Genomic DNA, 24,069 nt, shown 5'->3' with positions numbered 1-24,069 from the left:
CCAGACCATGACACCATGCTCCGCATATAGGGCCAGGGGAAGAAGAAGGAAAGGGGGGGACACTGGGCGTGATGGCATTTGTCTTCCAAAGTCCCCGTCATGCGTGATGGAGCCCGGCTGTCCTGGTGATGGCTGAGCACTTGCCTTCTGAGGGAAGCAGTGAAGGAATTCCTTGTTTTGCTTTGCTTGTGCGCACGACTTTACCTATTAAACTGTTTTTATCTCGACGAAGGAGTTTTCCCCCCGGGAGGGAGAGAGCGAGTGGCAGCATGGGCCGGGTGCCGGCCGGGTCCTGCCGCGCCGCGCAGCCAGGGCGGGGGCGGGGAGGGGGTTTCGGGGGACGCGCTGCGGGTCGAGGGGGAGAGGCCCCCGTCTGGCGCGCACATCGCGGCGGCGCAGGACCGGCGGGCGAGCGCGGCCATAGCCGGCCGGGCCACGGGCACGGAGCGGCAGTGGGCGAGGGGGCACGAGTAGTGGGATGAGCCGAGCTGGCGGAGCCGGCGAGGTGAGGAGGTGCCTGGGAACGGCCACGCTCGCAGCCCTCCCCTGCAACCGCCGCTCCGCTGGGCGCGGGCCGGCCGCCAGCTCTGCGAGCCGGGCTCCGGGGCCGGCCCCGGCGCCTTCCCCCGCCGTTGCCCGGTTCGGCCCGCTGCCGCCAGGCCCCGCCCGGGCCAAGGGGCGGCGGGTCCCGAGGCGGCAGGGCGGGGGCGGCCGGGACGCGCCGGGGATCGGCTGGGGCGGGGGGGGCGCCCGGTGCCCGCGGCGGGGGCCGGGCCGGGGGGGCCGAGCGCGGCGCGGAGCCGCATCCTGCGGAGGGGCGGGAGCAGCCCAGGCCCCGCGTCTTGCAGAGGAGGAGCAGCAAATCCCCGGAGCACGTTAAAAAGCGAGGCTGAGCGGCAGCCGGGGAAGGAAGAAAACACCTCCATAGAAGGCAGCGGAGGAGCGGCCACAGCAGCGTCCACAACGCCGCGCAGGGGCCGCGGCTGCCGGAGCCAAACTTTCCGGCGGCGGCTCGGCCGGGCCCGGCGGTGGATGCGGCTTTCTCGGCCGGGTCGCTGAGCCTGCAGCCCCGCCGCAAGATGCCCGCCGCGCTGCCCAGCCTGCTGGCCTGGCTGGCGGTGCTGCTGCTCGGCAGGGCCCGCCCGGCCGACGCCTGCAGCTGCTCGCCCATCCACCCGCAACAGGCCTTCTGCAACGCCGACGTAGGTGAGCGCCGCCCGCCGCCCCCGCGCTTTGTCCCCGGCAGCGGCCCCGCCGCCCCGGCCCGGCCCGCGCCAACTTCCCGGCGGGGGGAAGGGGCGGAAAGTTGGCGCGGAGCGGCCGGCCCGGGCGGGCGGGGAGCGGGCAGAGCCGCCCCGGCCCCCAGCACCTGCCCGCGGTCCCGCGCCCTGCGGGCTGCCCGGCCCGGGGGTGTGGCGGCGGAGGCGCGGCCGGTCCGTCCGCCCGGGCTGTGGCCGGCCCTCCCGGCGCCTCTCGCCGGCTCGGGGGGACCCTCGGGGCCGCGCCCGGCGTCGCTCCCGGGGCGATCCGAGGAGCCGCCGGAGCCGCGGCTCTACCCCCGCCGCCGGGCCGGGGTCCGGCTCCCCGCCGCGCAGCCCCGGTGCCGCGGGTGCGCCCGGCCTCTTCCAACTTTGCTTAAACCGCGGTGGGACGTGGCGGCCCCGGGGGCGGCCAGGGCCCTGCGAGCGCGGCTGCCTCTCGCACGGCACCGGCCCCGAGCGCCGGGCCAGCCCCGCAGCCCCCAGCCCCACCGGGCCAGCTGCGGCAGGCTCGGTCACCTCCTGTCTGTTCCTTATTTCCAGGCATTTCCTCTCCCCTGTCCCACTTTGTTCGGCTTGGATGCTGCTGAAAGGGAGGGGTTGGCAGCGCCGGGATCTGGATTCCTCTTTCTATGAATAATGCCCTTATTAAATTTTAACATATTATACAAACAGACCAGGCCCATTTCCTGACGCTCTCCTTTGTGGGGCCTTTCCCAGGCTCAGCTGGAGAGGTAACATTCCCAAACACTTAAGCAGCCCCAATCTCTGGACGGCCCTGCCCTGTCCCCAGCTCCTGAGACAGGATGCTTCTGATGGATTCCCAGGGTCCCCTCATCCCTTCCAGACCTTGCTCCCGGCGTTTCTTCTCGGTGAGGGCAACTCCCGCAGCATCTGGCAGCTGCCCCATGGCCCCGGCTCTGCCTGGCCTTGCTGCTCAGCGCAGAACACCACGAGGGGTGTTGGGGACAGGGAGGTTTTTAGACAAAATGGAGCACTGAATTTTGGAGCTTTGCTCAAGCCGGTGCCCCTGGACCGCAGGATCCCCCGTGCCTACTCTGGGAGAGGGACTGTGGCTTCCCATCACGCTCTTGTCAGGATCAGCTTTCCTGGGCACTTGTGACTCAGTCCCGGGGTGCTGGCTCAGCCGTGACTCAGCTGCTGAGTCACTGTCTGTCTTGGTGGCTGCAGCTGTCTGAGCTGTCCCCTGAGAGGGCACAGCATGGCCAGGCGGTGGTCCCTGCGGGTAGGGCTGTCCTCGGCAGGTGCTGGTCCTGTGGGTGCCCGGAGCCTGTCCTGCCAAGGCAGCTTCCCACTGTGCTGTGCTTCCCACAGTGTTGGCACCTTCTGACTCCCAGCCCGAGTCCCTTGTGCGGCTCATGTGGATCAGTCTTGCCTTGTGGGAGCACAGCTGGGGACAGTGCTGGGCTCTGGGGAGCAGGGTTCATCCTGGGATGAGCTGCCCAGCCTTCTCTTCCCATGCAGCATGGGTCTGTCTCATGCAGCCTGTGATCCCTGGTTGTCTTGCTTCTCGTCTTCCCCCCAGATGCTCTCTGGAGCTGGAAGGCTCCTTGGCCACCTCCCACTCTACGGTCATGCAGAGCCCAGGGAGAGCCTGGGACACCAGGTGCTGCTGGGTCCTTCCCCAGCTGCTGCAGATGAAGCAGCCTGTGTCCAGGCTGTGCCCTTGGTGGAGATGTGGTGGTGGCTGATGTGCTGTGGTGCTGGGCACACCCAGGGCAGCTGATGAGCCCCAGAGCTTGTGCTCAGCCCTTTGGAGGGGAAAGCTGGATGAGCGCAATGCAGGGCCCTGGCCCTGTGGGGCTGGGGTCCCCGCTTTGTAGCATGGAGAGTGCCTGCCACATCCATCTGTACATCCCCACAGCCTCTCCGCCCTTCTAGCACCCTTCAGCTGGCTCTCCCTAGGAGCTGGGCTGGAGCACTCAGAGCCCAGGGCTGCATTTCCAGGCAGTGCAGGGGGAGCAGATGCAACTTTGCCTTGGGCATGGGGTGCCCTTGGGGCTGGGGGCCATGGAGGGGCTGGGAGTCGTGTCACCAGAGCCAGTGACTTGGAACAAGTGACCTGGCCTGTCTGTGCTTGTGCTTCCTGGCCCATAAGATGGGCAGAAGTTTGCTGCAGGGCCCAAGGGCTCAGGGCTTCTCCATCTGCCATTCCTCACTGGGGTTGTGCCTAGGCAGCAGAGGCTGGCAGCTGTGTTCTGCCTGCCTGGGGGGTTGCTCTGCTGGGGCTGCTCAGCAGCAGGAGATGCTCGTCTGTCAGGTGGGGATATGGCTGGGCTAGGGGCCACAGCAGGAGACCCTGCCTTGTGCTTGGTGTCCTCTGGAGCAGCATGTGGATGTGGGGGATGAGGGAGGTGATGCTCAGCCCTTCTGGGCATGGCCATGGCTTTGGCCTTGTATGGCACTGAGGGCTCCAGGAGGGGTCGATGGGTCAGTGCAGGGGCTTGCTGTGCCACATGGGATGGGGGCACCTTGGATGCGGCCCCTGGCAGCCTTGTGCCGATCCCATGTGTCCCAGCACATGGTTCCTTGGGATGGGGAGCAGGGACCATGGAGGCAGGGGAGGAACAGCGGGAGCTGCTGGCAGGGACCAGGCAGAGAAGAGGGTTTGGAGAGAGAGGTGGGAGCAGCCCCCGCTGAGGGCTGCTGGGGGAAGCCCGGCTGGCCCTGGCAAGCCCCGCTGGGGCAGAGGAGCTGCCGTGCTGTGGTGGTCGGAGCCCCTTTGCCATGCTGCGGGTGCGGAGGGCTGTGGGCTGACTGCTGGTGCTGCTGCTGATTGGGCCCCGTCCTGTTCCCGTCAGAGGGCTGGGATGACGCACGCGGCCATGGCAGCACTTAACCCGTGGCTCCCGCACAGGCCGGCGGGTGAGTGGGGCCTGGTGCTTCCCACCTCCCCGTGGGCACCGCCGTGCTCCAGGGGAGCCCCCATGGCCTCCTGCTGCCTCTCCGCTGTGGGGCTGCTGTGCTCAGCTCCACATTCCCCCAGCCTCCACACCCCCAGAAGCACCCTGCCACTGTGCCGGAGCGGGGGTGCCCTGCTCCGCTCCCCCTGCCGGGGTGCGAGCAAGCACCTGGGGGCTGGTTGTTGCCTGCGTGCCAGGGTGCAGGAGTCCCTCCCGGGGGTGTTTTGCTGGATCCCTGGCTCTGCCAGCCTCAAGCAGAGTTGGAGTGACCCCAGGGCTGCCCCTGCTGTGGGGATGGGTGCCCAGGCTGGTGGTGCTGGGTGGGCAGTGGGCAGTGCTGGCACTGGCAGCTGGCCCCTTTGCTCAGCCGGCTGCCAGCAGCCCCAGAGAAGGCAGCTTTGTTCCCTGGCCATTCAGCCCAGCAGCGGCCCCCATGCTCTGCGGGCACCAGCGCTTCCTGGGCAGCTGCAGGCGGGTGCTGGTGGGGCCATACAGTGGGGTTTGGAGTGGGGTGGTGGAGGAAGGGGCAGCCATTTGGCATGTCTCTGGCCGGGAGGGGAGTCCCAGAGCAGAGGCTCCTTGTGCTGCCCCTCAGCCCATGGGGCACACGCAGGCAGGCACAGCACTTTCCAGCAGCTCCCTCAAGCTGGGTTGGGCAAAGGCAGGACCTACCTTGGCTGCAGCTTCTCTTCTTGGCAGGTCTCATCAAGGCAGGTCACCACTTCCAAACCCCCTTTTCTTCCCCAGAGAGGACCTGGGGCTGCAGCATCTCCCTGCCGGCTGCCCATGGTGGCTCCTGCTGCGATGGTAACTGTCTGCAGCAGGAGCCTCACTTAGCAGTATGAAACACACAGGGTGCAGCCCCTGAGCTGGGGCAGCCGTGTGGCAGGGGCCGGAGATGACAGCATCCCACTGGCTGGCAAGCACAGAGGTACATCCCAGTGGGTTTGTGGCACTGGGTGACTCTCTTTGCCCCCAGCTTTGCTCCTGGAGCTGCACTGCAGCCCCAGTCTGTCCCAGCTGGTTGTGTGCTTGTCGCACAGCCAGAGTGAGTGGTACAGGGTCAGCTGGGCCCCAGCACAGGGCCCTTCCTTGTGGCACTGTTGCCCACTGCAGTGTGGGGACCACTCTACTGTGGGATGCCCAGGACTCCCCGGCCGCTCTGCCCCGGCCAGCCCTGGCTGGTCAGGGTGGGCGGTCACCAGCTCCCCACGGACCCCCACCTCTCTGCAGCTGGGGGCCGACAGCCCTCTCTCTGCTTACCCTTGTGCTTGTTCCTGGATCCTGCCTTGGGCAGGAGGATGAGGCAGCAGGGAGCAGTGCTAGAAGGTGGCTGTGGGCCATGCCAGGGCAGCTGCAGCGAGCTGGGGGGTTATCGAAAGCTCTCGGAACAGCCCCCAGCCCTGAGTCCCCCAGGGTGGCAGGCTCAAGGGCAGCCCCGCTCAGCGGGCACGGACTAGGGGGCTCCGAAGGCCCCGGCTGTGAGTGCAGCCCTTGTCATGCATCAGCTTCTGTGCGGAGTTAAAAGGCGAACGCTGGCGTTTCTCCCAGTGCAGAGGCAGGAAGAGGCCAGCCGGCAGCCTCGGCGTGGGGGCTAGCTCTCCTGCCCTGCCAGGGTGGTGGGACCGACCCCTATGGCAGAGGGCTGCGAGGGAACTCGCTGCCTTGCCAGGGTCTGCCCTCAGAGGGCTCCAGGGTCCTCGTTACAGGGTGGCCATGGCCTGCAGCCCAGGGGGCCAGCACAGGGGCTGTCACTGGTGGGGCTCCCACAGTGCATCTTCTTGCCACGGCTTGTCCTGCCCTGGGAAGGAGTGTTCCCAGCATTGTCCTGGTCAGACTCAGTTGTCCAGTGCTGGTGGTGTGCTGTGCCTGCCGTGTGCCTTGGGAGAGCCTCAGCTCAGCTTCACAGAGGGTGTGGGCTCCTGCTGCTGATGGCTCTCCAGGCTGGTGGCAGGAGTGGTGGCATTTGGGGAGGGCTGAGTGCCGGCCTCTGAGTACCTGGGGCCTTCCTCCATCCCTCAGCCCTGCCTCCTCATCCCAGGGCTCTCAGCTGGGCTCTCCTCTGGGGCTCCCCTCCACAATCCCTGCAGCTTGCCCTCCTCACTGCTCTGGTTCCTGGCTGGCACAGAGCAGCTTGGCTGCGCTGCTGGGGTCTTGGCGGGGAAAGCGCAGCGCAGCCATCCCCTCCACAAAGCCGCACTGTTCAGAACAAATCCGCCTAGAATTGGGCTGCATTTTTGTCAAGTGATTCATCAGCACGTGAATGGAAAAGGCTGGAGCCCCTGAACCAGTAACCGTTCCCTGCGCTTGGAGCCACTGCACCGGAGTCGGGTGCGCGCTCTCCAGCTTGGTTGCACCCAAGTTACACCGCAGATGTGCGCAGAGCAGCGAAGGGCCTGGCATGTGGGGGCACGCAGCAGCTGGGTCGGGGGGTGAGGGGTAGCCTGTGCCAGCGGTGACCCAGGCATGCTGCTGGCAGAGGAGCAGGCCCTGGCAGCAGGCAGGGACTGAGACTGCATGTGGCAAGCTGAGCTCCTGCAGCCTGGGTTGGGGACTGGGATGGGGGGCTGTGCCGAGGGACTTGCCCTGCTGCCTACTGCAGGCCAGGAGGCTGGGGCTTCCTGCATGGCCAAGATGCTGCATGTGCTACCAGTGTGCCAGGGCAGCCTGGCCTTTCCCCAGGGAAGGGGAGCAGGGCTGGGAAAGCCCTCGGTGCAGCCCTGGTACTGATATGCGTTGCATCCCTCTGGCCTGCACCGAGTGAGTGCCCACATTGACCAGGGGTGTCTGTTTTTGAAAGTCTCTCCCTGGCCCCTGGTCCTGCTGGTGGCCACCCTCCCTTTTCCAGAGTAAACTCAGCTGGCCCTTACCAGTGCCCATGTGGGGCTGTGCCCCCCTGACCTTCAGCTTAAATAGCCCATCCACATGCCCCCACGCCCCATTAGTATTTATAGAGCGTGGTCAGATTCCTTCTCCTTGCTGTGCCAAATGAAAGAAGGCAAGCTCATCTGTGCTGGGCTGGTGAGCCCTGCGTGTCCCCAGCTGCTCCCACCCCAGCACCTTTCGGGGGGGACACAAGCTAGATCTCCAGCTTGGCTGTTGCTTGCTCTTCTGCCACCCTGGCCAAAGCATGGACCCCATCCCGTACCCTGCAGCATGCACGGGGCTGGCAGGTCCCCCGAGAGATGGGGATCTGGCCTCCCCGTGGGATGGCAGTACCCCCAGCAGAGTGGAGAGCCCTGTGAGCCCCTGCCCTGCAGCCAGGCCCCCTCCTCAGCTCCAGCTGTGAGGGTGCTGAGCAGGAGCTGCAGCTTTGGGGATGCCACTGCCCCCTGTGCCATCAGCGTCCCCGGTGCTGCCTAGGGCCAGCCAGGAGCTCCCGTTCTCACGCTGATGGAGAGAACCAGGCAGGGCTGGGAGCCACAGCTCTCAGCACCGCAGCCCTGGCCTTGCATGCCTGTGTGGCTGCATTCATCACAGGCAGCTGTAACCTGCGCAGCGCAGCACTGAACCAGCTGCCGTGTCCCGAGCCAGTGAGTAAGGGTGAGCTGGCTGCCTGCTTCCTGCCTGCCCTGCCCGCCCCGAGTGCCCTGCAGGGCACTGCCACGTGCAGAGCACTCACATGCTCGTTCATGTATCCCCAGGCTGTGCTGGCAGCTCACCACAGGGACCCTTCCACCGCAGAGCTGTCCCCAGGCTCCAGGGTGCTGTGACCTCAATGATCCTGGGGCACCTGACCTTGTCTCTTGGCACCAAGCACTGGAACTGCCCCAGGGCTGTGCAGAACCGGGAGGGCTTTTGCCTGTGGCTGGGCTGCTCCAGGGTGCTGGCTGGGGAACTTGCTGCCTCTCCTCACCGGGCTGTGTTTTTTCACTGCCCAGCCCTTGGTGTCCCCAGGTTATTTTTTCTGGCAGCAGGGGCAGGGATCAACACCCTGCAGCCCCTGGCCCCAAGAGGATGCGATGTTTGCACCTGCATGGTGTGAGGCTCCATGTGGCGGTAGCTGAGGTCTGGCGGGGAGCCAGCAGCCAGAGCATTGCCCCGTGGCAGCTGGGACCCTTCCCTGGTGGGACAGGGACCCCATGCTTCAGCTGTGGGGTGTGAAGGCAGCCTGGTCCAGGGACACCCACTCCCCTGGCATGGTGGTGCAGAGGGGCTGGCAGGGGTCTCAGGGCGTGCCAGGGACCCCAGCATGAGCTGCCTGTGCAGGCACTTGGTGAGCATCGCTGGTGCCCGTGCTGGCCGTGGCAGGCAGCCAGGATGGTGCCACGGGGATGCAGCTCCCACCTTCCTCTGCACCCGAAGGTGACCCTCCAAATAGCTCCCCCATGCCCTTTCCCCCTCCAGCCCTGCCAGGCCACACAGGCATTTGGCTGGGGCCCTCGTCAGAAACTGGTTTAATTAATGACAGTGGGACAAATACCGTGGTGCTCCCAGGACGCTGCTGGCAGGTTTTAGCTGACTCAGTGCCATCTGGGTGACAGGCACGAGCCCAGGCAGGGCCAGCCTGCACCCACAACGCTGACAGGAGCTGGGCAGAGACCAAGCCAGTGCTGGCCAAGTGCAACTGGTCCAGCACAGCTGGCAGTGGTGGGGCTGGGTGACCCTGGGGTGACCTTTCCTTATTGGCCACCGTGAGGTTGCTGCTGCAGTGCTACCCGTTGCTGTCCTGCACATGTCAGAGCCCTGTCCCTTCGGGGACAGCGTGTGACAACCAGCTCTGCAGGCAGCTGGATGTCTGTGGGGAGGACACTGGGGCTGGCTGCAGGTAGCCAGCCCCATGGAGGGTGGGACTCCCTGTGGGATGGGGAGGCTAAGTGGGACTGTCCAGCCAGGGCAGCACTGTGTGGTGCAGGCAACACCTCCAGTCCTTGGCCACCCCTGCTGATCTTGACACCCCTCCATTGCAGTGATCCGAGCAAAGGCTGTCTCTGCGAAAGAGGTGGATTCGGGGAATGATATATATGGGAATCCGATCAAACGAATCCAGTATGAAATCAAGCAGATCAAGGTAATGGGGCACTTTCAGGGCAGGAGACTGGGAGGGATGGGGCAGCCTCTGTACTGGCCACTCACCCCTGCTCCTTCTCGCCAGATGTTTAAGGGCCCTGACAAGGACATAGAGTTCATCTACACTGCTCCGTCCACTGCTGTGTGTGGCCGGCTGCTGGACACTGGCGGGAAGAAGGAGTATCTCATTGCAGGTGGGTGGCTGTGACAGAGGGCTCTTGGGGGTTTTTGGTGGCACTGATGGCCCTGCTGCCTCATGTGCTTCCCAAGATGCCTGTGACATGTGTGCCCACGTGTGTGTGTTGTATCCTGTCCTGCTTCCACCACCAGCCTTCCATGGACCCCCCCAGCTGTGGCAGAGGTGGCTGTGGGACAAGCCTTTGTTCCCAGGGGTCCACCAGGGACAGTATATGGCAAGAGTGGCTGGTTTGCAGTGGCCTCCAGCCCCCCAGGCTGGGCTGAGACCCGGGCACCCCAAACCAAAGTCGGGTGCCGGGGCGCCTGGAGGGGACCCTCTGATCGGTCTCTCTGGCCTCTCCCCAGGCAAGTCAGAGGGCAATGGCAAGATGCACATCACGCTCTGCGACTTGGTCTCCACCTGGGACTCACTGAGCCCGACCCAGAAGAAGAGCCTAAACCAGCGGTACCAGATGGGCTGCGAGTGCAAGGTGAGCAGCCGGGCTGCCCCAGAGCATGGGCTGCGCCCCACTCCCCACACCAATGGGGTCTGCAGCCCTGAGGCAGGCACGGGCTCTGCGGCGAGATGCTTTTCCCTGTCCTTCAAGGATGATACTGTGCAGGGGGCACAGCATGCAGCTAGGGATATGGGAAGGATGGCTGAGCCTCTGGCTCTCTCTGGCTGGGAACCAACCAGCCCTGGGACCCACACCCAGGGGCTCCCTCAGTCCCCCTGCATCAGTGTTACGTCCCTGTGCCCTGCAGGGAAAGGGTAGCCTGGCATCCCTGGTCCAGAGCTGGGGGGGTGGATGAAGCAGGGCTGTGGAGAATCACCAGTCACAGCTGCCCCATGCTGCTTCCTCCCACCCCGAGGAGCGACCCTTGGGTCTCTGACGGTCTCTGTTATGTGCAGATCTCACGCTGCCTCTCCATCCCCTGCTTCGTCTCTTCCTCGGATGAGTGTCTCTGGACAGACTGGGCAATGGAGAAGAACAATGTGGATGGGCGGCAGGCAAAGCACTACGCTTGCATCAAGAGGAGCGATGGCTCATGCGCCTGGTACCGTGGCATGGCCCCCCCCAAGCAAGAGTTTCTCGACATCGAGGACCCCTAAGCCAAATGAGCGCATTCCAGTAGCCAGTAGAAAAAACCTGCAAGATGTTAGACTGGTCCACGCTGATATCAATTCCTGGAGACAGCATGAAAATCCACTTGGCTGCGGGGCTCCCCATGCTGTGGTGGCTGCCACACGTGTGCAGAGGGCAGAAATGGGGACCTGCTCTGTCACAGGCACCCAGCAGCCCGTGGCCATGCTGGGTGCTCCTGCTCTTGTGGCAGGGCTGAGCAGGGTGTGAGGGGACCCCCCTGCTGGGGCCATGTCCCTGCCTAGCCACACTCGGCCCCAGCACCCTGGCAGCTGTGAAAGAATTGAACCCTCGTGAGTGGCGGGAGCTGCCCCATCTGCGTAGCAGGTCTACCAGTGACCCTGCCACGGGGTAGCCGCCCCAGCAGCTCTTGTCAGGCAGCCCTCCCCACTGCAGCATCCCTGGCCACCCTCCAGCACTGGGGACCCTGCTGTCCCCCTCCCCACCCACCACCCGTCCCTCCTTTTGGGGGTGCAGTAAGGGTACAGCCTTCCAGGCAGGGGCTCTGGGGGGCTTTACCATGTGGCAGAGCCCCCAGCTGTGTGCGAGGGGCTATGGGTCTTTTGCAGGGCTGGATGGCTTCTGTGCAGGTGCCTTGTCCTAAGAAGCTGGAGGGACATGTTAGCATGGCTGGGGTGGCCCCCCTGCATGCACCTGGGCACTGCAGCCCCTCTCTCCACACGCTCCTCTCCCCATGGGGACACAGAGGCAAGTGCTGGGGTTCACCATCTTCCCCAGCATCACAGAGGGGTCCGTTCCCATGACAACCTGCTGCATGGGCAGAGACCTGCTGCTGGACCCTTCTGCTGGACAGCCTTAGACCCACCAGCCCTTGCAGGCAGGCAGGCAGGAGGGCTTGGCAGGGCACCGAGGCAGGAGCTTCAACTGCACGGGTGCAGGGTGTTTGTCATCACCTCATACAGCTGTTGGCTGAGCTGCACTGCGGCCTTCGGCACCACTGCAGCATTGTGGCCGGTTGAGCTCCCTTCTCTGCGGTGGTGAGGACGGAGCCCGGCACCCAGCTGGGTGCAGGCAGCACCGTGGCTGCAGGAAAACCCATTCCCTCCGGTGAACCCTCCCACACACCTCGGGCCCCGCTTTCTCTGAGCCATTCCCACATTGTTGCAGCGGCGCTGGTGCATGCTACGGAGCTGCCCAGCTGCGATGCGGGTGGCACTGTCTGGTGTGCCCGCTGGCCCTTACCGCAGTTGCGTGAGCGTGCTGGGAACAATCCCTGCAGCCCTGCTCTGGGGGCTTTTTCATGCTGTGCATCCCTGTAAGGTTTAAGATGTCGTACTGGACCAGTCTGGGCAATTTCAACATATTAAAGAGAAAAATTAAAAAGAAAGAAAAAACCCCCCACCCAACCTCTAATCAATCCCATATACGACTCCCGTTCGCTTACTGTATGGTTATATCAAATGTGCCATTTACTCCTGTCTCTGCTGGTAGTCTATCTTTGAGTTTAATATTTCCACTTGTTTTGCCACCGGCTGTGTGGTCCCTGTGCTGTAATTTCCGTCTCTCCTCGTCAGGCGCTGGAGTCGCACCGGTTTCGTGCGGGGTGTCTGTACCGGCAGCTGCCAGACGGGGCCGGCGGGGGCGGGGGCCGCTCTCCGGCTCGGCCGGGCCCCTCACCAGCCGACGAGAGGAGGGGTCCCCGCTGGGCGCTGTTAACCCGGGGCTGGCGCGGGGAGCAGCGGCGGCAAGACCGCGTCTGGCCCCTGCGGGCAGCCCCGGCGGGGCGGGGCCAGAGCGGGCGGGGCGGTTACCCAGGGGCGGTTACCCAGGTGACTGGGCCGAACCCCATGTACGTCACAGGCTTTAGAACGCGACCCGTGGCGTTGCTAAGGTCGCGCAGGTGCCACTGCCCGTCACTCCGCTACAGGACTCTGAACTGGGCGGACGCGAGAGGCGTGCGGTGGTGTTAGTGAGCGAGAGGCAGTGCTGTCAGTGCTCGCGTTGTCAGTGGCAGCGGTCAGTGCCCTTCAGGGGGAGTGGTGAGTGCCCTCACTGGGAGTGGTCCCTGCCCTCAGCGGGACTTGTCACTGTCCTCATTGGGGGTGGTCACAACCCTCATTGGGAGTGGTTACTGCCCTCAGTAGGAGTCGTCACTGCCCTCATTGGGGGTGATCACTGCCCTCACTGGGGGTGATCACTGCCCTCACTGGGGGTGATCACTGCCCTCATTGGGGGTGGTCAGTGCCCTCATTGGAGGTGGTCAGTGCCCTCACTGGGGGTGATCACTGCCCTCACTGGGGGTGATCACTGCCCTCATTGGGGGTGGTCAGTGCCCTCATTGGAGGTGGTCAGTGCCCTCACTGGGAGTGGTTACTGCCCTCATTGGGAGTGATACTGCCCTCACTGGGAGTGATCGCTGCCCTCACTGGGAGTGGTTACTGCCCTCATTGGGAGTGATACTGCCCTCACTGGGAGTGATCGCTGCCCTCATTGGGAGTGGTTACTGCCCTCACTGGGAGCGATCGCTGCCCTCACTGGGAGTGGTCGCTGCCCTCACTGGGAGTGATTACTGCCCTCATTGGGAGTGATCGCTGCCCTCAGTAGGCGTGCCCTGAAGAGCGGTCAGTGCAGGTGCCCTCAGGGGGAGCAGCGGGAGCGGGCAGCACCCTCAGCGAGAGCGGGCAGCCCCCGGTACAGCCTAGCGCCCCGCTATGGCGGCCCTGGCGGGAGAGGGCGGGCACAGCGGCCGGCGCTGAGCCCGCCCCCCGCTGAGCCCACCCCCGCGGTGGGCAGTCGCGGAAGACCGGCGAGCCGGCAGCGGACACGTCCCCGCCCCCGGAGCCAGGCAGTGACACGTGCGTGCGGCGCGGAGACCCGGATGGTGAGTGCCGCCGGCCGGGATGGGGGGGGCCCAGCTGCGCCGCGCTCTCTTGCTCCGCCGGCGGGGCCGGCCGCGGGGCGGGCGCGGCGGGGCGCCGGTACCGGGCGGTGCGCACGTGGCCGTGCGGCGGCGCTCAAGGTCGCGGGCGGCGGCGGGCAGGCCGGCAGTGCGGTGGCGACGGCGGGGCCGATGGGGCCTGCGGGCAGCGCGGCGGCGGGGACCGGCCTGCGGCGGGCCTAGGCCGCGGCCGGTTGCGCCGGGAGCGAGGGGGAACGGGCCGGCGCCCTCCCGCTCATCCGCTCATCCGCCCGCCCAGTCCCCGCAGCCGGGGCCATCCGACGGCGCCATGACGATCCAGGGGAAGCTGAGGGAGGTGCTGAAGCAGAACCGGCGGAGGCCGAGCGAGGATGGGGATCTGGGCCAGCTGCTGGCCGCCTCGGCCAAGAGGGTGCTGCTGGAGAAAGTCGAGTTCGAACCCGCCAGCCGCGACCTCTCCAGCCAGCTGGAGCTGCTGCGCGGGAAGTACGTGGTGCTCAACGGCGGGGACACGGCCGCCGACCACCACGGCAGCCCGGAGAAGACGCCACCCAGCAAGCGGGGTAGGTGGTGAGGGGGCCCTCCTCGCGTCTGCGTCCCCGCTGCTCACCACCTCTCTCTCCGCTGCTCACCACCTCTCTCCCTGTAGGCAGGGACGATACCCCCGAAGGCCAGGGGGACGGGATCCCCATGCCCCAGAAGGTGCTCTTCCCGATGGAGCGGCTCTCCATGAAGTGGGAGCAGAACTACCGCATCGGTGCCGGACTGTGCAACCTAGGGAACACCTGCTTCCTGAACTCTGTTCTTCAGTGCCTGACCTACACACCACCGCTCACCAACTACCTGCTCTCCAAGGAGCACTCCCACAACTGTGAGTGGGGAGGCCTGGCTTGGTGGGCAGCAGGGCCAGGGCAGCTGCATGGGCAGGACAAGGAGTGCCTGCCTGTCCTGCTCCCAGTGCTGGGCTCGGCACCTCTGCACATGGCTCTAGCCAGGGGTGTGTGGGTGTCAGGATGCGCATTCTCTACTCCCTCCTGCCTGTTTCTCCATCAAGAGCATACAGCACTTTTCCTGGTCGTAGTGGTGTTCCTGAGTTCCTTGTGTCTGGGGAGGCTTTGTTTCTGCTGCATGTGGGCAGGACTAAGATGGGTCCAATGTGGTCCGTTGGCTTCCTGGGGACTGAGCTGGGGGTCCCAAACAGCCCCTGGCTGTGGGGACTGCATGAAAGTAGGGCAGCAGGTGCCCTTTCTGGGTGGCTTTGAAAGGGAGTCCAGTGGGCACAGCTCCAAGCTGTGACCACAAGGAGCATCATGGGCCTTGCAACCTCATCCATAGGGCTCTGGTGGGATCTGCCCCTCAGGGCTGACCTGTGGGGTCCAGTGAGTAGCTGTGACCTGTTTTCTATCCACATGGATGCTGTTCTGTCTGGGTGGGTTGCAGTGGCTGGGACTGTGCCAGCCATGGTCTCTGTGTGCCCAGGGTGCCCCAAAGCTATACTGTAGCACAGAGCTCATAGGGACAGCTAAGCGTGGCTGAGCTGTGTTGGGCCAGAGATCCCCTGTCCCCTGTCCTGCCTCCAGCTCTCCTGGATTTGACCCTAACATCCTGTTTTCTCCTCTTCTGCTCCAGGTCACCAAGAAGGCTTTTGCATGATGTGCGTTATGCAGAGCCATGTGATCCAGGCTTTTACCAACAGTGGCAACGTAATAAAGCCAGTGTCCTTCATCCAAAACCTCAAGAGTAAGGATGGCTCCCCTCCCTTCCTGTAGCCATGCAGGAGAGCAGGGACTAATGCGGGAGGAGAACCTTTGAGACTGCCAGGGGCTTATGACTTCCTGGGCTATGTAGGGGCTTCCCCCATATCCAGCATAAGTCTGATGTCTGGTTTGGGTTGAGGGGGCTCAAACCCCAGAGTTCCTGTCTCAGGGGAGGGAGGGAGGGCAGGCTGCTTCTGTTGCAGCACATGCTGAGGCTGACTCCTCCCTTTTTTGCAGATTTTACCCAGAACATCTTCGGCAGGCAGGAGGATGCGCATGAGTTCCTGCGTTACACCATTGATGCCATGCAGAAGGCCTGCCTGAATGGCTGTACCAAGTATGTGAGGCTTCTGGCCCATCACTGCTCTCTGCTGTCCCTTCGCTTGTCCCCTGTACCCATGTGAGGGGTCTTTGGGGTGAATGTGTCCCCCAGGTTAGACTTGTAGAGGGAGGTACTGACTCCAGGGGCCTCAGGTGGTTGGCCCAACTCTGCCCCTCTCTGACACAGCTCTGGACTGTTGTCTGCTTTCTCCTGACTCCTCTATGCCAGTATAGCTGTGGTCCTGTCCCCAAGTTCTGAGGCTGCTATGGGTCTGGATCTTTTCCCAATTGCCAAGGAATCCAGGCCTGCTTGCTAGTTCAGCCCCAGTGCTGTGGCTGTGGGTGAGCAGCTTTCCCCTCGGCTCTCTGTCCCAGGAAGTTTTCGTTGCCTCTCTCTGCAGTGCCTAGCTCTGAGCTCTGCCCCAGGGTTTCTGCTCCTAGAGGAGGGTGTGCATCAGAGCCTGGTGCCACCCTTTCAGTTTTGGCACTGGGAGAGCAAACTGGCAGGGGCTGCAACTTCTCTCTGCCCCTGGAGTTCTGCAGCCCGTCTGCTAGCTGGAGCACGCAGGGGAGCTGTCCCGAGGACACAGTGGTGGCCCGCGGGGGTGGCTGGTGTGAAGGGGTGGTGTGAGATCCAATGCTGCTGTCTCTAGGTTGGATCGCCAGACCCAGGCCACGACACTGATTCACCAGATCTATGGTGGTTACCTGCGGTCCTGTGGTGAGTGCTGGCTTCCAGGTCCTGGGCCTGTGACTCCCAGGGGTGCTCTTTCTCTCAGAGCCAGGCTTAGCAATTTTCCCAAAATATTTTTACTGCATGTGCAAATTATCCAGAGCTGCAGCTGGTCAGTCTTGTGGGTCATGACCCCTGTTGTGGTGGTGGAAAAAGCTGCTGTCTGAGGGTCTCTGGCTCATTGCCACCAGAAAAGGGACCTGTGTTGCCAGCTGTGTAGCAATACTTGCTGTCCTAGCACATAGTGGAATTGCCAGCCTTCCTCCTTGTCAGGCGGTGAATCTTGGTGCTCACATCCCAGAGCCCAAACTCAGAGAGGAGTAACACTGCAACTGCCTGTGCTATGCTGGGGTGGTGGTGGGTGCAAGTGTTGTGCCAGGGTGTGCTCATTGCTCTTTCTTTTGCAGTGAGGTGCTTGGAGTGCAAGAGCGTGTCGGACACCTATGACCCTTTCTTGGACTTGTCGCTGGAGATCATGGTACTGCAGCAGGGCTGGGGATGGGGAGGAGCTCTGCTCTCATGGGAGATATTCCTGCAATTGCATCGTTACTGCTCTCGAGGCTCCTTAACCTGCCAGCATCAAAGGCATGGTGCAGACAAGAGGGGAAGCAGCTTCTGTTGCTGTGCTGCCTTCTCTGGCAGACAGTGCCCGTCGCCTGAGTGTGGACCATGACTCCTCTGTTGAGGCTCTATGGTGTTGGGGTGCAGCGCAGCCATCCCTCGTAGCGTGCTGGGCAGTGCCTAGCTGGTGGCGGGTTCATGAGTTTGGTGTAGTCTGTGACCCTGTGCTTGTGCTCTGTGTTACCTCTCGGAGCCAGTGTCTCAGCAGGGATCTGGGCTGTCATGTGGACAGGCCACTTGTGCCCTGACCTCTCCTCTGCCCTTGCAGGAAGTCACAGACATAACGCAGGCGCTAGAGCTGTATGTGCAGCCAGACATGCTGGGTGGGGAGAATGCCTACATGTGTGACAAGTGAGTGTGTAGGGCTGTGGGTGGGAAGGGTCCTGTGGGTCTGCTGGTGGGAAGAAGGTGGAAAGCCTGCTGCAACAGGGGAGGGCTTCTCTACCTGCTTCTAGCTAAACTGTGAGGTATGTGGCCATGAAAGCCTGTGATGAAGCCTGCCACTCCTCCATGCCAGTCCTCCCATGAGGAACACCTGGGCCAGAAGACATGGCTGTGGGCAGGTGCCCTGGAGCGGTGCCTGTTGTCAGCAGGGTCATTTCTGTGGGGTTTGTGGTTTGGCCAGGGCTGGCAATCATTTGGGTGGTAGAACAGCTTGAATAGCTCGAGCTCTTCCTGTGCAGATGCAAGAAGAAAGTGTTGGCCAGCAAACAATTCACCATCCACCGACCTTCCAATGTTCTCACAATCTCCCTGAAACGCTTTGCGGATTTTCATGGAGTCAAAATCACCAAGGTGAGTGTTCGGCAATCCAGAGCTTGGGCTGTCTCTTGGCCGCAGGCCCTGCTGCCCAGAGCAGGGTGGGAGGTAGTCCTGTGTGCAGTGCAAGCTCTGCCACTGTCCTGCAGCCCTTCCCCAGCTGTGCAGTGCAGTGGGAGTTTGCCTCATCTTGGCATCTTCCTCACAGTGATCTCTGCCTGGGAGAGCAGGTCCCCCTCCCTTGAGAGATGGGACTCACAGGACAGCTGAGCTGCTCTTGCTGTAGCAAGAAAGCTGTCTGCTGTGCAGGCTCCTGAGGCACCTTCTCCTTGCAGGATGTGGAGTACCCTGAGATCTTGAACATCCGTCCTTACCTGAGTCAGAGCAACGGGCATCCTGTCTTGTACAAACTCTATGCAGTGCTGGTGCATTCTGGGTACAGCTGCCACTCAGGGCACTACTACTGCTACGTGAAGGTGAGCCCAGGGCGATCTCTTGGCACCCCCTCTGGGCTGTGGGCTGTGTGCGCTCATGGGTCTCTGTAGTGCGCAGAAAGGAGGGTTATCAGTAGGTGTGCGCAGTGTGGAGCACTGGACTAGGGGGGTGGGGGGGGATACAGGCTGTGCTCTGCTGCAGGAAGCATGGAGCTCTGCTCTCGCAGAGCCCCCTTGCCTGCCCCGGGCCATCTGTGGATTTTGGGGAGAGAAGCTCTGCCAACAGACACTGTACCTGCTGCTCTTCAGGCCACAGGGGTCCTCGGACACAGCCCCGACCCTGTTCTCTCTTCTTCCACAGGCTAGCAATGGGCAGTGGTATCAAATGAACGATAACCTGGTCCGCAGCAGCAACATCAAAGTGGTCCTCAACCAGCAGGCCTACTTGCTGTTCTACCTGAGGTGAGAGCGCCCTCTGCCGCCCAGCCCCTCTGCCCCCCGCTCTCAGCATTTGGGAGGGGGCCGGTAGCATGTGCGTGGGGGTAGAAAGGAGCTTGGCCCAAGCTGCCGCAATGCCCATGTACATGCTCTGACTCGGAGGAGGGTGGCAGGGAGAGGTCCAGTCCCTTGTCATGGTTTTGCTGTATGACCTCGCCTCCTCAGAGCTTCTGGCTCCTGTTTCCTGTGTGCATCACGGATGAGCGTTCCAGTCGCTCAAACCCTTGCAGTTAACATGCACTTCTCTGCCTTGCCCAGAACCCCGAATGCCAGCAAGAACCCAGAGTGGCCCATTGCCAAAGCTGCCTCCGCCCTGTGTGCCAACACTGGTGGCACCTCTGATAAGGTCAAGAAAAGCGTGACCAGTAAGCCCCTGTCTTCACCACTGATGAGACAGGTGAGTCCTGAAAGCTGTCCTTGGCTAGTGCTCCCAGAAGCTGAGAGCTGCTGCCACTCTATGAGGGCAGGCAGACCACAGCTTCGCAGGGAGGTGGGTACACTGCTCTGGATGGGCAGGCACAAGGCAGGACGGTTTCCAGGAGGAATCCTGCTCAGCCAAGGGTCCCTGTGTGGGCCTGGGGAGGGACTGGGAGGGCAGTATCACTCTGTGTCCTTGGCTACTCGAATTCTCTCCTTGCTGAACTTCTCTCTTTCTTTTTGTCTAGAAACCAGATGTGCAGCCAGTGAAGAAGTGGCTAGGGCTGAAGGAGGTTGGAGTCCCTGTGGCTCGTGGCATGGTTAAGATGGGGCCAAAGCCATCGAACGGAACTGGTAGTCTGAAGCTGCGTGTTAGGTCCCCATCCCCCAAACTGCCCCATAAAGCCAACTCAGTGTTGCCAGGTGATGGGGCCCAGAGGTTCAAGAAGCCATGCTCCTTCCGGCAGCTGCTTCCCACACCCAAAGCAGTTCAGGGTTTCTGCAACACCAGCAATGCAAGCAGTGACAAAGTGGAGCTGTCCCAGCAGAGCTCCTCCAAGAGCAAGCAGCCGCCTACCTCATCCAAGCTGCTGCTGGAGCCCAGACAGCAGCCCGGGGGCAGTGGGGACGTTGCTGGGACCCAGCAGAGGGGCTCCTGTGCCAGCAGTGCTGCCAGCCCAGTGCATGGCACAGTGGAGGAGCAAGCCATAGGGTCCCAGGAAGGCAAGAGCAGAACTACCAGCTTCTGCACCTTTCAAGAAATGAACTGTGACACACGCCTCCCTGCTGGCCCTGGTGCTGAGCCAGCTGTCCCTGAAGACTCCAAGACAGCAAAACTGAAATCCTGCCCATTGACCATCACTGCTCTGGAGCCAGGCAGCACCACATCACCACGACCTGCCAAGAAGCTGGCACTCTCTCCCAAAAAGGTGAGTCTGAGCCCCTGCCTGGAGACTTCAGTAGGTGCCTCATGCCTTCTGAACAGGGGCTTGTTTTGGAGGCAAGTACAGAGCTAATGCTGTCTGTCTTGCTAAGCTGGAGGTAGGTGGGGAGAGCCCCTTAGCCCCAGGGCTGTAGCAGTTGCTCTGCCTTCCATCTGGGTTGGGGCATGGGGCCAGGCCCCCGCTGTTGTTCACATCCCTAAGTGATGCAGAATTAATGGCTCCTGCCTTTTTGCTCAGGACAGAGGGGTGGCTGTGCCAGTCCCTGCAGTGGGGTAGCCTCGCCAGCCTCCTTGGGGTACTGTGTCACCTGGGGCAAGTGGGAGCAGGTGATGCAACAGCTGGAGGGCTGTGGGGTTGCTTCCTCCTTGGGCAGTGGCATGGGACTTGCCCTCTGGGCACTGTTGTGCAGCCAGGACTCAGGATGGTGCACTGGGATTTCTGTTCTTTAAATTTCCTACCTTCTTTTTTTTCCTTTGTGCTTCTAACTGAAAACACTTCTGATTCTTCTTCTACCACCTCCCCACTTCCTCCCCCCCATCTGTGTCTGTTCCCCTCCCCTTTCTCTTGGCTCCCCTTTTAATTTTTTCCTCTTGACTCATGGAAACCTCTTTTCTTTAGACCACCAAGCTTTTATTTATGTCAATAACTACAGGGCAACACCCCGCAGAAGATGAGCAGAAGTGACTGTCACGCACAACCTCACCCACAATCTGCTGACCCCACCAACCTCACGAACACCACCCACCCTGAGTCTACTCCCTTGCCTTTTGGCAAGTTGAGGTAAGCAGTGCCAGTCACTCCCAGGCTCCTGCATGGCAACAAGGCCAGTAGCAGCCTTGGGCTACTCCACGAGGCAACTGTCTGGCATCGAAGCTGGCTGGGGCGGGGAGTGACTTTGTCAGCTGGCTCTCCTGTTCTGCTGGGCTGGTATGGCTTGCTCTGGATCCTAGAAGCAGGGCAGTTTCTCTGACTGTCGGCACAAGGCCAGAGGGAGCTTTGCAGGCTCTGACCACATACTAGTGTCCCGTGGGATCAGGAGGAACCACCCTGGTCTAGATCTTACTCTGGGTCTCCCTTGTATGTAACCACCATTGGCATGTGCTGCAGCAACACTTGCTCTGTCCTAATCCGCCATGGGAAAGTGTGTGCCCTGTGCATGGCTGGTGCTGGGCAGGTGCAGGGTCACTGTATGCACTTGCAGCTGCTGCTCTGAGAGCAGGGTCTGACTCAGATTTCCTGCATGAGATGGTAGCAGTTGGATGTTGTGCTCATGCATCTAGAGGTGTGGAGGAAGAGAGGGGCTCCCACTCCTGACCTGGTGGCTTTCAGATCATGTCAGCCTCTTATTGTCCTTCAGGCTGTCCTCATGTCCCCTCAAAATGTCAAATCCTGAAAAGCCTGCCTTCAGCTTCAGCCTCTACTCAGCTTCTCAGCTCCCAGCCTCCCTCCTGACTAATGGTTCCACTGCCTGCCCTTCACACCACCTTCCTCCCTGCAGCAGGGGGATGGGGCCCGGCCAGGCCACCACTGGTTCTTCCAGAAAGCGGCGTTTTGGAGCCCGTGGCAGCTCTCGTGCTCTGGCTGTGAAGGGCACGGATGAAGACTCCAGCCCCCCCAGGAAGAAGAGGAAGAAGAGTTTCTCTGGGAAGGGCTTGATGTCCTTCACATGGAAGGAGGCAAGTGAGGGTCCCAGTGGTGGCCAAGAGGGGCCAAGCTGCCAGGATCTGGAGAAGAGGCCCAAGCAGCAAGTGTCAGGCCGCAGTATTTGCCTGGACATGGAGCCCATCTCCTCCAAGAAGAGGAAGAGGACTGTAGAGGAGATAGAAGAGCCCTGCTCTGGGATGCTGACCTCTGACAGGTGAGGGGCTAGGGTCATGCGAGAACACACCCGTGCTCTGCCTGAAGTCAGGCTCCCTGGGTGGTGGTCAGGTGCCTCTTGTCTTTCTGCCAGTGGGACAAGTCTTGCCATGGAGCCAACTGGAGTGCCAGCTTGCTGGGAGTGATTTCACCCCTCCCCAAGTGCAGCACTGGGGTCTGAGTGTCCCTGTATCCTGTTGGCGTGCAGGGAGCTCGAACTTTTCCCCACTCTGGTCTGGCCAGAGCGAGCTGACCCCTTCTGACTTCCCCAGCTCTAGGAGATCTGAGATGGAGCCTCAGAGGACACAGCAGCCGTGGATCGTGGAGGCTAGGGCTGGAGAGAATGAGCACCGCAAGTACAAGTGGAGGACAGCACAGCAGCGTGGTCTAGCCATGAACCAGCTGGGTGGTGTTGTCACCTGCACTGTAGATGACGCACCAGGTATGACTGTGTGCCTCCACCATGCCTGGTGCTGGCTGCTTCTCTGCCCATGCAGACCCTCACTGGTGTGCAGACCCTGGAGCTTGCTGGTCCTTGCAGCTGTCTGGTGGTGCCTGTCTCCTGACCCACCTTGGCTGAGGGGGTGCTCCTCTCCAGTCTTGTGGGGATGGGTCCCTTGAGGGGTGAAGATTTATCCTCAGATCCTCCCTGTCCAGGACAGGCGCCAGTGTGCCCAAACACCCTGTGCTGTCCGGACCTTGTTAGTCCTGACAGTGTCTTCTGGGGAGAGATTTGCCTTGGAGATGAAGCAGTGCGGGAGCTTCCTCTGGCTTGTCATCACCCCACCTGTTTTTGCAGTGCCAGCATGCACCAAGGACAGCCAGGCTGCAAATGGGTGCAGGTACTACCCAGCTGCCCTGAGCCCTGAGCCCAGCTATGGAGCTGGCACAGCACCCAGGAGCCAGGAGGAGTTCGGTGTGGTGAAAGAGCTGCTCAGGAACTCCTTGGACAAGGCTTATGGCAAAGAAGGTAATCACTTCTCACCTGGGTTGGCAGCTCCCCTGCCTTGAGCTCTGGATGTGGGCAGAGCCCTCTGTGCTCTGCCAGGGCCTGAGCTCCCCCCAGCACCATCGGGGGGGAGGGTCTTGGAGCTAGGCAGATGCACCCAGCTGAGGGGCTGTTGGGGGTGCTGGAGTGAGGGGCTCCAGCCTCTGGTCCAGGGTGGGGGCCGTGTGCAGGCGGGTGCAGCAGAGCACAGCGTGGTGCTCCCTGCTGACTGCACTGCTCCCGCAGTCTTGACCTGGGAGGGTGAGATCTCGGCTGTCAGCCAGGATGCCATCCAGGACACAGTGCTGGCCCAGAGTGAGACTGTCATCGATGAGTGGGACAAGGAGTTTGACAGAGGGAAGGTGAGTCCTGGCTGCGTCTTGGGTGGGAGCAGGTGGGAGGCGGTAGGGGACTCTGTGCTCTCACCTCAAAAGCCTTTCTGCCTCTGCCCAGGTAAAGAAGATTAGGGAAGTAAGGTGGGAGCAGAGGAGACAATTCAATCCCTTTCAGCAGCGGGAGAACAAGCACAGCTGCACGTCGGGGGTGGCTTCTGTCAAGATGGCCAACCACATGTCACCTTGGTGAGTGAAGCCAGTGTGGCAGGGAGCGGGGTCAGCTGCTGGTAGGGGTGCTAATGCTGTTCCTCTCCTCCCAGGTTATGATCTGCATCCACCAACTAGCACCCAGAGCAGTCTTGGATCAGGGGCTTGTGGAGAAAACTATCCTGGGAGCTGCTGGTGGACCTTGCTGCAGGAAGGGAGGGTCGGGGGCGCTGGTCCTGCATTATACCCAGGGCCTTAGCCCTGGGGATCATGCTGTAGCTGGGGCCCCCTGTCTTCCCATCTTCCTTGTCTTCCTGTCTTCCTTGCCTTCTCCTCCATTCCTTCCCTCTCTGGGAGCTGCTGTCCCTGCAGCCCCCAGGGTCCCTGTGGGCTGGGGCTGCTTCCCTCCAGCTGAGGAGGAGCCTGTTCAGCTGTGACCTGCCTTGTCCAGGCTCCTCCGCCAGCTCCTCTGTGCCAGCAGCCTCTTCTCCCAGCCAGCCTGGAGTTAGACTCGTGCCTGCAATTACCCCTGCTGCTCCGGGTTAACGTGCCCCTGTGCAGGGGGACGCCAGCCCACGCTGAAGAGCTGGGAGCACCGGGGCTGGGGTTCGTCTCCCGGCCGTGGCCCGGCCCGGCTCCAGCCCCTCCTGCCCTTCCTCTGGACACCACCACCACCACCACCTCCTCCTCCCCCTCCTCCTCCCTGCCCGGCCCCCCCCTTTCCCTTCCCCCTCGCGCTCGCGCTGGCCGCGGGACGGGTACTGCGGCCGGGACCGCAGACTATAAATTCGTGGTGTTTATGGCT

General features: G+C 62.4%; 2 protein-coding genes across 4 annotated transcripts; both read left to right on the top strand.

Moving 5' to 3' along the window:
• Positions 1-778: 778 nt before the first annotated feature.
• TIMP2 (TIMP metallopeptidase inhibitor 2) lies at positions 779-12,009 on the top strand. Its single transcript, XM_056361772.1, has 5 exons — positions 779-1,206; positions 9,094-9,194; positions 9,279-9,387; positions 9,737-9,861; positions 10,284-12,009. Exons 1-5 carry the CDS (start codon positions 1,080-1,082, stop codon positions 10,482-10,484), a joined length of 663 nt encoding a protein of 220 aa, XP_056217747.1. The 5' UTR covers positions 779-1,079; the 3' UTR covers positions 10,485-12,009.
• A 1,141-nt stretch (positions 12,010-13,150) lies between these two features.
• Positions 13,151-24,066, top strand: USP36 (ubiquitin specific peptidase 36). Of its 3 annotated transcripts, none has more exons than XM_056336334.1 (19): positions 13,151-13,357; positions 13,674-13,956; positions 14,043-14,264; positions 15,023-15,133; positions 15,388-15,487; positions 16,125-16,192; positions 16,612-16,682; positions 17,094-17,176; positions 17,509-17,620; positions 17,920-18,060; positions 18,380-18,480; positions 18,775-18,913; positions 19,182-19,862; positions 20,530-20,657; positions 21,376-21,735; positions 22,007-22,176; positions 22,534-22,704; positions 22,969-23,084; positions 23,378-24,066. In XM_056336334.1, exons 1-19 carry the CDS (start codon positions 13,355-13,357, stop codon positions 23,699-23,701), a joined length of 3,384 nt encoding a protein of 1,127 aa, XP_056192309.1. In that variant the 5' UTR covers positions 13,151-13,354; the 3' UTR covers positions 23,702-24,066. The 3 variants fall into 3 exon arrangements, with proteins under 3 accessions (XP_056192309.1, XP_056192300.1, XP_056192290.1); XM_056336325.1 differs by lacking the exon at positions 13,151-13,357 and adding an exon at positions 23,176-23,303 and having other exon boundaries at positions 13,370-13,956; positions 23,378-23,515; XM_056336315.1 differs by lacking the exon at positions 13,151-13,357 and having other exon boundaries at positions 13,370-13,956.
• Positions 24,067-24,069: the final 3 nt, after the last annotated feature.

The sequence above is a fragment of the Falco biarmicus genome, chromosome 1 (assembly GCF_023638135.1).
Source record: "Falco biarmicus isolate bFalBia1 chromosome 1, bFalBia1.pri, whole genome shotgun sequence".
NCBI classification, from domain to species: domain Eukaryota; kingdom Metazoa; phylum Chordata; class Aves; order Falconiformes; family Falconidae; genus Falco; species Falco biarmicus.
Note: the sequence above shows the minus strand (reverse complement) of the source record. Positions and strands in the feature narration are given on the sequence as shown.